General features: G+C 34.0%; 1 protein-coding gene across 1 annotated transcript in view; it reads left to right on the top strand.

The window, feature by feature from the left end:
• The window catches only part of SLC26A7 (solute carrier family 26 member 7), a 260,877-nt gene that overhangs the window by 24,968 nt on the left and 221,034 nt on the right, over positions 1 to 14,875 (top strand). The window contains exon 2 of the mRNA XM_066264649.1: positions 4,612 to 4,722. Coding sequence (XP_066120746.1) covers positions 4,612 to 4,722 — 111 coding nt within the window. The remainder of the gene's footprint in view (positions 1 to 4,611; positions 4,723 to 14,875) is intronic.

Genomic DNA, 14,875 nt, shown 5'->3' with positions numbered 1-14,875 from the left:
TATTGATTTTATGTTTTTATCTAAAGCTGTTAATGGTGTGTTGAAATTTCTAGGTATGATTGTGTTTTTGTCTGCTTCTATTTTTATATCCATTAGTAGTCATCTTATATATTTTGGTGCTCCCATGATTCAGTGTATATATATTAAGAAATGTTATGTCTTCTTAATACAATGTCTACTTTATAATTATGAAATGTTTATCTTTGTCTTTGTTTACCTTGGTTGTCTTGATGTTAGCATTGTCAGATATGAGTATGGCTGCACTTGCTTTTCTGTGGATATTATTTGCTTGGAGATTCATTTTCCAACCTTTCACTTTGAGTCTACTTTTGTCCTTGCAGCTTAGATGTGTCTCTTGAAGGCAGTATGTGTTTTGGTCTTGCTTTTTGATCCAATCTGTTACCCTGTGTGTATTTATTGGTAAGGTTAGGCCATTTACATTTTAGGTAACTATTGACACTTGAGGATTTTCTTTAGCCACTTTATGTTTTGTTTTCTGGTAACTCTGTGTTTTGTTTGGTTCTTCTCTTCTCTGTTTCTATAGTTGTTTTTGTTTCATTGTATTCCATACTTCTTTCCTTTGTTTCTTCTTTTTTAAGCTATGTGTTTTAGTAGTAGCTTTTCATTGGTGGTAATTATTAGATTATTAAGATAAAAATGTTTATATGTATAAGAGCCTTTTGTCTTTTGACTGCTTCTGCACTCCATCCTTCTTTGCTATTGCATATATTTGTCCTTTTCCCTTCTATATTATTGTTGTCACAGGTTATCTTTGTTTTTATTGTGACCTTGTTGGAGCTTTTACTTGTCATTTTGATTTGTTTTGTTCTTTGTATCAGGTAGAATAACCCCCTTGAGTATTTTCTGCAGTGGGGGTTTTCTAGTGATAAATTTCTTCAGCCTCTCTATGTCTTAAAAAGTTTTATTTTCCTTCATATTTGAAGCATAACTTTGATGTACATAGTATCTTGGCTGGTATTTCCTCTCTTTTAGTTCTTTGAATGGGCCCACTCTCTTCTGGCTTGTAGAATTTCTTCTGAAAAGTCTGGTCATAACCTAATGCGATTTCCTTTACATGCTATGTTCTTTTCCCTGGGTAACTTGATGATGATTCTTTCTTTGTCATTGATATTTGAAAATTTTATTACAATGTGCCTTGAAGTAGGTCTGTTTGGCTCTTGATAACTCAGCATTCTCCTTGCCTCTTGGATTTGAGGCTCTAACTCTTTTCATAGGCTTCAGAAATTCTCATCCACTATTTATGTGTCCATCCTCTCTAGTCCCTTCTCCTTCTCTTCTTCTTCTGATATACCCACTATTCTTGTATTTCTCTTTCTGGTGGAGCCAGACAATTCTTGTAGAGCTCTCTCAATTTTTTTTTAAAGCTCATGAACCTCTATCCTTTTCTCTCTGTAGCATCTCTAGTTGCATGAGTTCAATGGCACTGATTCTGTCCTCTATCTGGCCTGTTTTATTAGCTAAACTTGCTACCTATCTTCAATTCACATACTGAATTCTTCATCTCTGTTTTTAAAGTTTCAATCTTATTGGTGAGGTATTTGTTTTGTTTATTAATTTGTTTTCTGAACTCATTATATTGCCTAATAGTGTCTTCTTGCATCTTGTTGAGTATATTCAGAGCTTTGGTTTTGAACTTTCTATCATTTAACTCCACAGATTTCATGTGATTGAGATTTTATTTTGGAGATTTTTTATTTTCTATTTGAACTACTTCTTTTTCTTGTGTAGCTATTGATTTCTTCTTCCTTGATGGCATTTAAAAGTGATATTGTTAAGAACCCTAACAAAAGATAACCCAATTAAAACAATTGAAAAATTAAAATTAAAAATACAATATATAAAAATTTAAAAATTATGACAAGTAAAGAAAGAAATGCAAAAAGATCAAAAGAAAAAATAATAAAAAGATAAGACAGACACAAAAATAATAAAAATATAAAAATTTTAAAAAATGAAGTTCAAAATAGAGAAAGAGAAAAAATAAGAAAAAAGACAAAAGAGAAAGAAAAAAGAAAAATAAAATTTGGTTTTGAGAGGTTTCTTTCAGTTAGTGTCGCTGTATTACATCTTTTGGCTCTGTGAAGTCCCTGGGCTGTCCTCCATTGAGGTGTTTCTGTCACAATGTTGTAGGCAGGGTCACATTTGCACTGGGTAGTGGGGTGTGTTATGAGGGCTTTACCTCTTTGGCCTTATTGCTCTGCTTTATCACTTCAGCTTTCTTGCTTTATAGCTCTAGCAATGGCCATCTCTGGCCTCCAGGTACTCCTTCCCATGTCTCAACGGACCTGGGAACCAGATGTGAAGCACTTCTGTTCTTCAGGAAGAAAGTGGCTCTGAAAAGCTAGCTGTGTGGTTTGTCTCTGCCACTCTCAGTACTACAAGTTGAGGGAGGCAGGATATAGGGGGCTAGGGCACTGTATTTTTTCTGTCTCTGCTGAGTGTTGGCTGCAGGAAGTCTGCAGGAACACTGGCCATGAGCCCATGCTCTGGCTACTTTGGTTCATCTTCCCTTCTGCCCCTCTATCTTATCACTCCTCCTGGCAGAAGAAGACCTACCACTCTGAGTTTCCCTCTCTATACTCCTCAGACAAAATCCAGAAAGCCCAAGCTTCACTCCTCCTTGAAGTTTAGCAGATAAAAAAAAAAACAGTCGCTCTAGGTTTGTCTCCTCTCCTTTCCAAAGCCTACCACTAATGCATTTTATCTTCCACTCTGCTTTTCACTCCATCACACCTTTAGTTCATTTAGTGCGTGGATCTTTCAGGTGCACTTGTGGGCCCAGCTGGGGTTCTTTTGCTGTGTTATAGTAGTTCAATTAGTTGAAATTTCAAGGGGAGAGATCAGGAGTTTCTCTTGCACCACCATTTCTGTGACGTCTGCCTATTTTTTACATTCTAATAGCACCTCTGTCCTCAAGTTTCTTTGTAACTCATAAGGTTCATTATGCCCAATCAAATTTTATAGACTTGAATGGATTTATCAGAACCTTAACTAGCTATTTAATGCTAAGGACAAGCCATAAACAGATCACTTTTATTTTGTTCACATTTATACCACTAGCAGTCATTTAGACATAGCTAGAAATTTTTTAAATGTGGATGTCATATACAAAGTATATAGAGATAATAGCTAATCTATTAGAAATAAAAAAGGTATAGTACAAATGGCCAACAGATATATAAAAATGCTCATCTTCACTAGCTATTAGAGAAATGCAAATCAAAATTGCAATGAGATACCACCTTACACCTGTTAAAATGGCTATTATCAACAAGACAATAACAAGTGTTGGAAAAACTGGAGAAAAAGGAATCTTCACTCACTGCTAGTAGGAATGTAAACTGGTACAGCCATTATGGAAGAAAGTATGGTGGATCCTCAAAAAATTGAGAATAAAACTACCATATGACCCATCAATCCCTCTGCTGGATATCTACTCAAAAAACTCAAGAACATTGGTATGTAAAGATATATGCACTCACATGTTCATCACAGTATTATTTACAGTGGCCAAGACATGAAAACAACCAAAGTGTCCTTCAATAGAGGATTGAGTAAAGAGTATATAGTACATGTATACAATGGAATACTACTCAGCCATAAGAAATGATGACTTATTGCCACAAGAACATAGATAGACCCTGAGATCATTATACTGAGTGAAATAAGTAAATCAGTAAAAACCAATATCTATATGATTTCACACATAAATGGGAATAAAACTGAGACTTATAAACAAAAATAAAAGTGCAGTGGTTACCAAGGGGAGGGGAGGAAAGAGGGACAAATATATGGTGATAGAAAATGATTTGACTTTGGGTGATGGGTCCACAACCTAATTAACAATTCTAATGCTATCAATACGTTTACCTGAAACCTTTATATTCTTACTGATCAATGTCACCCCATTAAATTAAAATTTCTAAACAAAATAAAAAAAATGAACAGTTATGAGTTACTCTTTATTATTCTTTGAATACACAAAATTTATTCTATTCTCACTCTAAGAAATTGCGCCCAAATAAGTTTATTTGTGCAGTCTAGTTATGGAAACTGCATGTGTCCACACACTGGCCCAACCTGTGTAATACACATTCTAGGCCAGTCGTTCAGGTAGCCAACTAGGCAGCTTTGAAGGTGTGTTGTTTTTGCCCCAGTTTTAGTAGCCTTTTATGTCAGGCTTCTCATCTACCAGTGGTAAAGCTGCAAATTCTGCCTGGCTCAGAAGTTATTGTGCAAATAAAATGATACCTGTGAAAATGCTTTGCTAAGTGTGTGTGGAGATATTTTGCTGTGATGTTATTATTTATAGGAATAAATAATGAATACTATGAGACAATATTTTCATATAGTCATTTTATAATCAAGAAACAACGCAGTACTTCAAAAATAATAATTTTTTGAATTGAAATATAAACTAATGAATAAATTTTCTGTTATTTAGGCTCATGATGCCATGATGCTAGTCTTTAATTGAGCAAACAGAAAAATTAAATAACAGTTTGTTTTGTCATTAAATTCACTCTACTTTGTAATGGACTATATTTGGGGGTTATAAGATGGTCTTAATTATGCCAGTTCTCTTCACAGGGTTGGCCTTTGCTATTCTCTCATCTGTGCACCCAGTATTTGGTTTATATGGGTCTTTGTTTCCTGCCATCATTTATGCCATATTTGGAATGGGACGTCATGTTGCCACAGGTAATAATTTTTGTTTCTGTTTATGCTTCTCATATTACTAATGAAAGGGACCTAAGAAGTGACCATTAATTATTGATTACATTTCTAACTACTACTGAAAACCTCAGGAAATATTAGGGCCAAAACATTTAACTTTTTGTGCCTCAGCTACTCAATACATAATTGCAATTTATTGCTATATCACTACGTAACCAGGTTATTTTTAAAGGCTTTTTGCATTTTTAGTTGTAAAAAGACTGTAAAAAAGGTCAAATGTTCTGAATTTAAAATGAAATGAAGAAAATAAGCACTTTAAGGGTTAAAATAAAAAAAGAATATGTAAAATCTAGTGAGTTAAATATTAAAAAATATTTCTATGTAATTGATCTTTTAGGTTTCTTCTAAGCTATAATTTATAAGGCTCTTTAAGTAATATATCTTTTAACTTGCTTAGGTTTGCATGCCAAATATAATGGGAACTGTCACAAGTATACTTGTCTGATAATAGAACAAGATGATTAAAAACATGGGTTTTGGAGTTAGTTCTGGATGTGTGTTTCATTTGTTGTTATCTACATGATCTTGGGCAAAGTTTTAAAGGTTTACTTACTGCTTTCTTAATATTAAAATGCAAAAAATTATATGACTGCTATTGGAATTAGATAGGATGATTGATGCACAGTGTCTCATTTAGAATTTGTTACACAAGATTTAAAAAAAGCTATTATCACAAAAATGATACATTATTCTTAAATATTAAGGTAATAATAATAAAAATTCTTGTAATTAGTAATATCCAGAAAGTAATTTCTATTTATTTTGTGCTTGTAAGATCTCTGCTTCTAAGTAAGTAATAGCTTCTGTGTCTGTTTCTTTAGCATTCATTTTGTGTTATTGATTGTGTTAATTTCCTTTTTCTGATGTACGACATTACTATGAGCTTAGTGGTTTCAAATAAGAAAAATAATTATTATTTAACAGTTTCAGAGGTCAGAAGTCTAAAAGAAGTCTTACTATAATATAACATTTTCACAGGGCTGAGCTCCTTCTTGACTTTTCCAATTTTTGGAGGCTTCCTGAATTTCTTGGTTCCTTCTTGGTGCCTTCTTCCATGTTCAAAACCAGCAGAGAAGCATCTTTAAATCTTTCTAATTCTGATAATTTGCTCCCTCTCCCATATTTAAAAGACCCTTGTGATTCCAGTGAGCATGCCTGAATATGTTATATGTAATATGTATATGTAAACACATGTATATATAGGTACATATATATGTATGTGCATGTGTATGTATATGTAGGTATTTAAATTTGAAACCATAAATGTATTATTTATTAGATTCTTTATTAACAGCTTTACATAAATTATTTCATTTTGTCCAACCACAACATTTTACTTTTTTTAGGTTTACTCTCTTTTTATTTCTTTTAGTTTATTATTGCAGCATTTAAATTAGTTATTCCTTAAAATATCTCAATCAGGATATTTTTACAGATTGCAGTCTTCTGATATAGCTTAACATGCTTTTTCTGTTTTCTGCATTTATTTTTTTTTGAGTTTAAATAATGTTTTATTTTTCAATTACAGTTGACCTACCATATTATACTAGTTTCAGGTATAGAACACAGTGATTAAACATTATAGAATTTTCTAAGTGATCTCCTCAATACATCTATACTCATTTGACACCATACATAGTTGTTACAATATTATTGAGTATATATTCTATGCTGTATTTTACATCCCCATGACTACCTTTTACCTACCTATTTGTAAGTACCAATTTGTACTTATTTCCTTTCTTTTTTCACCCATTCCCAACCCTCCTCACATCTGGCAACTCTCAAAATGATCTCTGTATCTATGAGTCTATTTCTGTTCTGCTTATTTGTTTATTTTTTTTTTTAGGTTCCACATGTAAGTGAAATCATAGGGCATTTGTCTTACTCTGACTTATTTCATTCAGTACAATACTCTCTAGGTCCTTTCATGTTGTTGCAGGTGGCAAGATTCCATTTTATTTTATTTTTGTGGCGGAGACACATTCTATTGTATGTAGGTACTAGTTCTTTATTAATTCATCTATTGATGGATGAACACTTACTTTGTTTCTAGTAATATAGCCTTTGTTTTAAAGTCTATTTTTTCTGGTATCAGTATTTCTACTCTAGCTTTCTTTGTTTCCATTTTCATGAAATACCTTTTTTCATTTATTTACTTTCATTTTGTATGTGTCTTTCAACCTGAAGTAAGTCTCAGGTAAATAGCATATGTAAAGGTATTGATATTAATTCAGTCTCCATATGTCTTTTGATTACAGATTTAATCCATTTGCATTTAAAGTAATTATTGATAGATATGTATTTATTGCCATTATATATGTATATATATACATATATAAATATAAATTTCTTCTTAAGGAAAACCCTTTAACATTTCTTATAATGTTGGTTTGGTAGTGGTGAACTCTTTTAGCTTTTTCTTGTCTGGGAAGCTCTTTATTTGTACTTCAATTCTAAATAATAACTTTGTTATTAGAATAATCTTAGTTATAGGTCCTTGCTTTTCATCACTTTGAGTATTTTTTGTCAGTTCCTTCTAGCCTGCAAAGTTCTGATGAGAAATTAGCTGACACTCTTATGGGAGCTCCCTTATAGATAACTAACTCTTTTCTGTTGCTGCTTTTAAATTCATTCTTTGTCTTCAACCTTTGCCATTTTAACTATGATGTATTTTGGTGTGGGCTCTTTGGGATCATCTTGTTTGAGACTCCGCACTTTCTGGTCTTGTATGTTTATTTCCTTCACTTGTTTAAGGAAGTTATCCATTATTATTTTTCCAGGTAGGTTTTTAATTTGTTGCTTTTCCTCTCCTCTTTCTGCATTCCTATAATGTGAATGTTGGTATGCTTGAAGTTGTCCCAGAGGTTCCTTATTCAGTTTAATATAAAAAAAATTTTCTGCTCTGATTGCGTGTTTTCTGGTTTTTTTTAATCTTTCAAATCTCTGATTTGGTCTTCTGTTTCGTCTACTCTATTATTGATGCCCTGTAATGTATTCTTCATTTTAGTTAATCTAATCTTTATTTCTGACTTTTAAAAAATGTTTTTACTCTGCTTTTATGTCTCTTATCTTTTTTGAATTTCTAAATTAATCTACTCTTCCCCTAAATTTATTAAGCATCCTTATAATCAATGTTTTAAAGTTTGCATCTGGTAAAATTTTTGTCTCCATTTTGTTTAGTTCTTTATCAGAAGTTTTGTTCTTTCATTTGGGACATGTTCCTTTGTTTCTTCACTGCCTCTCTATATTTTTTTCTGTGTATTAGGTAGAGCTGCTATGGTTCCTGGGTTTAGTAGAGTAATGTTATGTTGTAGGTGTCCTATAGGGTCCAGTTACACAGACTCCATGATCATCTGAGCTGGGAGCTCCAGGTGCACCCCCCATGTGGGCTGTGGACACTCTTTTATTATATTTGAGCCTTGATTACTGTAGGCACCTCAATGGGAGGGATTTATCCTCCAGTCCATTTACTGCAAGGACTGGCTGTGACCATCATGAAAGATCAGCAATGTAAGGTCTGACCTCATGGAGTAGGACTGGCAAGCTAAATTGAGTGGTGTCTCAGGGAATCACCAACATGGGGTGAGCAATGATAGCCAGGTTGATGGAGACACAGATATGGTGCCTGCCTGCTGGCTTTGTGAGGGGAAGGCTCAAAAAGGAACAATGGCTTTTGCCAGCACTCCTGTCTAGGAAGAAACTTCCTCTCCAACTCTTGCCCTGATGCCAGACAATTTCATTCCTCTTTGTTGTGCTCCTGGTGTCATTTGATCTGCTGTTCCAGAGCTGGAGCTCAAAGCAGGAGATTCCAAGTAAGTTCATGCACAGACTCTTTAAGAAGTTCTTCTGGGCTTCCAACAGTACTCTGTATAACTGAGTCACAATTCCCACTGGATTTTATAGCTGGAAGTTATGGGGGTTTCTCTTCTTGTCACTGGAAATCAGGGCTAGAGGGACTAGAGTGGGGTTAGGACCCCTTGTTCCTCTAGAGGCAGTTTAAAAGCTGATATATTCTTCCGAAATTTTTATCTGCCACATATGTGTATGGGACCAACATTTTCTGTCTAACCACTGCTCCTACTAGTCCCCTTTTATTCTAAGTTGTTGGGCTTCTCCTTTGCTATATTTCAGGCAGTTCTCAATGATGGTTTTTCTCTAGTATAGTTATATATTTGATGTGATTATGGGAAGATTACAGTACCAAGATTAACTAAACTGCCATATTGATGGAATCTCAACATTGTAAAATAGATATTATCTACATATTTAGGTTAAAAAAAATCCCTGAAATTCAGAATGTTTTCTGTGAGAACAAAAATTAAACTCACAGGTGCATGGATTACAACCCAGTTGTGGCCAAATCTAAGGCCCTAACTTTTCTACTTTACAACTGCTTGCTCAAGAATGGACTTTTGTGTTGAAGCAAAAGTAGAAAAGCGCAATAATGAATTAGATGTTCTTGAAGAAAATGATTATTTCTAAATTATTCTGCTTTCTAATTTTCTAAAGGATAATTTTTACTTCTGAAAATATTTAAATATGTCATTAGCAAAAAAAAAAATTGTATTAAAACTGACCCCAAAGCATTTGATCTTTTAAACAAACGATTTTTATTTTTATTTATTTCATTTTATTTAATTTTAATTATTTTATTTATTTTTTACAGAAAAAGATAGAGAGTCAGAGAGAGGGATAGATAGGGACAGACAGACAGGAACAGAGAGAGATGAGAAGCATCAATCGTCAGTTTTTTGTTGTGACACCTTAGTTGTTCATTGATTGCTTTTTCACATGTGCCTTGACCATGGGCCTTCAGCGGACTGAGTAACCCCTTGCTCGAGCCAGCAACCTTGGGTCCAAGCTGGTGAGCTTTTGCTCAAACTAGATGGGCCTGTACTCAAGCTGGCAACCTCAGGGTCTTGAACCTAGGTCCTCTGCATCCCAGTTCAATGCTCTGTCCACTGTGCCACCACCTGGTCAGGCTAAACAAAAGATTTTTAAAAAGTAAAATAAATTTATAATTAGTTTAAGAAGTCAAAAACATACAACTTGATACATACCTAAATGTACATTTCCACAAACAACTTTATTTCCTAAGAAATTGCTATAGATATTTTACTGATGGCATGGTTTTGAAATTATCATTTATATAAGACTTTGTATTTAACAAATATTAACAGCTACAGGAATTTTGTAGTCTTTTTAGGTAAATTATGTAAATATAAAAATTCATGTAATTTCTTTAGACTCAGTATAGAAATAATTATATTTTTATTTCATAATGATATAAATACTTATCCATTTATATAAAACTGCATTTAAGAAATATTACTATTAATAATATCATCAACAATATTATATATAAAGGGAATATATCATTTTATAGATACATAAAAATATATAAAGACTATTTTTTAACTTTCTTATAATCTTAAACATAAGGACCAACTGAATCTCACTAAAAAGTTTCTGCAGACATTTAATACTGAAAACATATTCTTGTTTAAAATTATTGTATTTAATTTGGTGTATATATGTGTGTACTACTTCTACTTTATTATTAAGAGGTTTATGTTGCTTTTATAAAGAGAAATCCCTCTATCACTCTATCTGAGATTTTACCTGTAGTTCAGGTAATCAGAAAGCAATCTTGAATAACTAAATGCAATAATAATTTATGCTATCTTTAAAAGCAAATAATTCAAAATCCAGAGTATAAAGTCACTGAATATACTGTTTTGCTCAACAATGTAAATTTTCTTTTTTTAAAATTAGCAATATCTTTATTTTCTTTTAAATTTAATTTAAATTAAATTTATTGGGGTGAGATTGGCTAATAAGATTATGTAGGTTTCAAGTACACATGTTTATGATACTTAATCTACACAGTGCGTTGTTTGCCTACCACCCAAAGTCAGTCATCTTCCATTAACATATATTTGGCCCCTTGTCCTTTCACTACTTCCCCACCCTGCTTTCCTTTGGTAGCCACTGTACTGTTGTCTGTGTCTATGAGTTTCAATTTTATATCCCATATATGAGTGAAATCAAATGGCTTTTAGCTTTTTCTTACTGACTTACTTTGCTTAGCATGATATTCTCAAGGTCCATCCATGTCACAAATGGTAGTATTTTATATTTTTCTATGACTGAATAGTATTCTACTGTATATCTGTACCACATCTTCTTTGTTCAACCATCTATTGTAAGACACTTTGTTTCCATGTCTTGGCCACAATGATTAATGCTGAGATGAACATGGAGGTGCAAATGTCTTTGTGTACAAACATTTTCAAGTTTCTTTTGGTAGATATCCAGTAGAGCAATTGCTGGGTCATTTGGTAATTCTATTCTTAATTTTTTGACGAACCATCGTACTGTTTTCTATTTTTTTGGCCACTGTAAATAATGCTACAATGAACATAAGAATGTGTATATCTTTGTAAATAAATGTTTTCAAAATTTTCAGATAGATAACCAGAGGAGGAGCTGCTGGGTCATATGGTAACTCTATTCTTAATTTTGTAGAGGAAATTCTATAGTCTTTTTCCATAGTGGCTGTACAAGTTCACATTTCTACCAGCAATAAATGAAGGTTCTTTTTTTCCTACAATCCTTCCAACACTTGCTTTTACCTGTCTTGTCGATAATAGGCAATCTAACAGGTGTGAGGTGGTATGTCAGTATAGTGATTTGTATTTTCCTAGTAGCTAGTGAAGGTGAGCATCTTTCCATATATTTGTTTTTCATTTTATGTCTTCCTGGGGGAAGTGTCTGTTCAGGTTCTCTGCCCATTTTTTAATTGGATCATTTATTTGTTTGGTGTCAAGTTGTGCAAATTAATATTTTAGATAGTAATGCCTTGTTAGAGCTATTGTTTGCAAATATCACTTCACATTTGAATGGTTGCCTTTTTGTTTTGGGGGGGTTTCTTTTGTGTGCAGAAGCTTTGTAGTTTAATATAATCTCATGCATTCATTCTTACCTTTGTCTTCCTTGTCATTGAAGTCAAATTCAAAAGAAACATAAGTACTAAACTTATGGACCTTGGTCTTAAAAAATTTTGTGAATTTGACCCCAAAGGCTAGTGAAGTAAAGGCAAAAATAAATTTTCTCACTTACTTAAAAATATATATTTTAAAAAGGAATAAATCATTTATTACTTCTGTGACTTGCAAAGAAAATGTCTTGGAAAGAAAATAAACTATAAAAACCTGAGTATAAATCTGATGGAAACAGAATTTTTGAAGATAATTCATATGTGGAAATTTTGGTGATATACTAATAAATTAGAAAAAAGGTGTTTTTTTGTTTTTGTTTTTTTTTAAGAATAAAATTTATTCAGCATTTAGAGACAATGTGAAGGAGACTATAGTGGGAACATTTTAGAAGAAAAAAATAAGCAAACAATTATTTACTGAAATAAGGTCTATAATATATAAGTACTTGTGATAGACTCTCATTGTATATGAAATATCATTTCATCTCTACCCAAATTTTATAACTATGAAATTTTATCATCATCTTACAAATAAGGAAGCTGAGAAAGGTTAGGAAACTGAATCAAGATCTAATATGCAACTGAACTAGGATTTGAACTTGGGTTAGTCTAACTCTGAAGCCCATATTCTCTTCCTAGTAGGCCTTGCTCTCCACAGTACTATTAAGTTACTCTATGGGTTTCATGGTTTTTAAGATTTCACTAGTAGGCTTAAAGCCAAACCAGGGTAAAAAGTTGAAAAATTGAGGAATTGCACAGAAAATAAAATAAAGATAGAAGTAAAGAATAAGTAAAAAAATAAAGATAAAGCAGAAATAAAGATAAGGTAGAATGTTATCCACAAGATCCTCACATATTCACACCCAGCTGTGACATCTTTAATGGTTTCTCAACTACCTCAGAAACAACAAAGCATTATTCTTCTAAAGATACAGTTCTCCAATATCTATGTTGACCCACTGGATATCCCTACATCCATTGCTGGCAAGGTCTCTCTCTCTGGAGATGTTTACGATGTGACTCACATGCAGATGATGCTCACTTTATTTTTCTCATCCAAATATAATAGACTGCCCTCTCTCTCTTACTGTTATTATCTCTGTCTTCCTCTAAATACAAAGAAAGATAGGCCTCAACTCAAAAGTTAACTTCAGCATATATTCATCTTTAATTCTGCAGTCACTTGTTTATTAGCTTATATACAAATAATTTTCTATGATTTCTGAGATTTAAACTGAAAGGCACATTTCTTTATTTCCAATAGTATCAGATTTTGAGAAATTCTGTTGTAACATATCCTGAAAAATAATGTTTTATCAAAAGCACTTTCTATGGCAAATATTATTTATTTGGTGTTGTCCTGCCTTGGTGCCAGAAACTTGTCTCTAACTATTGATGTATTTGTTCCTTGATGTGCTTTTAATTTAATACTTTATGATGAGGACAGTGAGCATGATGATTAATATTTCTTAATGATTTATTGGAACTAACGTAGGTTTCTAAGAAAACTGTATTCGATTTGCTCTATGTATTTATGTACCACCAACTCATTGAAACATAGAATAACATACTATAAGAGCATTCTCATCTTAGTCTTATTAAGAATTATCTTTTTAAGGCCCTGGTCGGTTGGCTCAGTGGTAGAGCGTCGGCCTGGCGTGCAGAAGTCCCGGGTTCGATTCCCGGCCAGGGTACACAGGAGAAGCGCCCATCTGCTTTTCCACCCATCCCCCTCTCCTTCCTCTCTGTCTCTTTCTTCCTCTCCCGCAGCAGAGGCTCCATTGGAGCGAAGATGGCCCGGGCGCTGGCGATGGCTCCTTGGCCTCTGCCCCAGGCGCTAGAGTGGCTCTGGTCGCAACAGAGCGATGCCTCGGAGGGGCAGAGCATCGCTCCCTGGTGGGCAGAGCGTTGCCCCTGGTGGGCGTACCGGGTGGATCTCGATCGGGCGCATGCAGGAGTCTGTCTGACTGTCTCTCCCCATTTCCAGCTTCAGAAAAATACAAAAAAAAAAAAAAAAAAAAGAATTATCTTTTTAGGTGCTAGCTACATGCCATATACCAATGAGTTGTATTACATTATTCCATTTTAGCCTCACAACAACCCCATTAATGAGGTATGTTATCTATTAATAAAGCAACTGAGGTGTCAATCCTAAAAGTTAAGGTAAGGATTATTGATGGCTACAACAACCAGACTTTTCTGAACCACAGAACACTGACTCTTATCTAATAAGACCATAGGATTGTCTGTGTTGAGGTTTCACTGAGAACTATTTCTGTATGATTTTCTGTCTCTCTTGCTCAATGTGGTTACATGCTTTGTATTGGTCTATCTATATCTTGCCACAGGCCCTGTTCACAAATGACCAGGGACAAAATAAGATCTTTAAGTAATGAGTCAGGGGGGAATTTTTACACAATACTGCAATTTGTTTCCTGAATGCAGATTTGCTGGTCTCTCTCTGTGGGAATTGGCATTTTTCTGCCTGTGTGCTTGCATTCAATATATGCCATGGTAAGGTGATAGGCATCAGAACTCTTGGAAGACAGAAAATGCATTGAAAATGGTTCCACATTTGTGAGACCAGGACAGTTCTTGGGATATACCATTAAACTTTATCTAATTACAGCTGACAGAAATGGTATACTTAATCATTTTATGGGTCACAGCATTTTGTTATATTATAATAAAGATCTGCTCATATGAGAGAGCTGCTCTCAAGTGAACTATTTTTAGCATCTGAGGCAGAGGCTCTACAGAGACATCCTCAGCACCCAAGGTCAAAGTGCTTGAGTCAATCAAGCCATGGCTGAGGGAGGGGAAGAGAAAAAGAGAGAGAAAGAGAGAGAGGGAGAGAGAGAGGGAGAGAGAGAGGAAGGAAGGAAGGAAGGAAGGAAGGAAGGAAGGAAGGAAGGAAGGAAGGAAGAAGGGAAGGAGAGGCGAGGAGAAGCAGATGGTTGCCTCTACTCTGTGTCCTGATTGGGAATGGAACCTGGGGCTTCCACATGCAGGGTGAATGCTCTACCACTGAGATAACCAGCCAGGGCTAAAATAGATTCAATTTCAATGGTGGGCATCAACAATTTTTATTGAGTCTGTTATTAATAGAATATT

This window comes from Saccopteryx bilineata, chromosome 3, assembly GCF_036850765.1.
Source record: "Saccopteryx bilineata isolate mSacBil1 chromosome 3, mSacBil1_pri_phased_curated, whole genome shotgun sequence".
NCBI classification, from domain to species: Eukaryota; Metazoa; Chordata; class Mammalia; order Chiroptera; family Emballonuridae; genus Saccopteryx; species Saccopteryx bilineata.
This window is presented reverse-complemented; position numbering and strand designations above follow the sequence as displayed.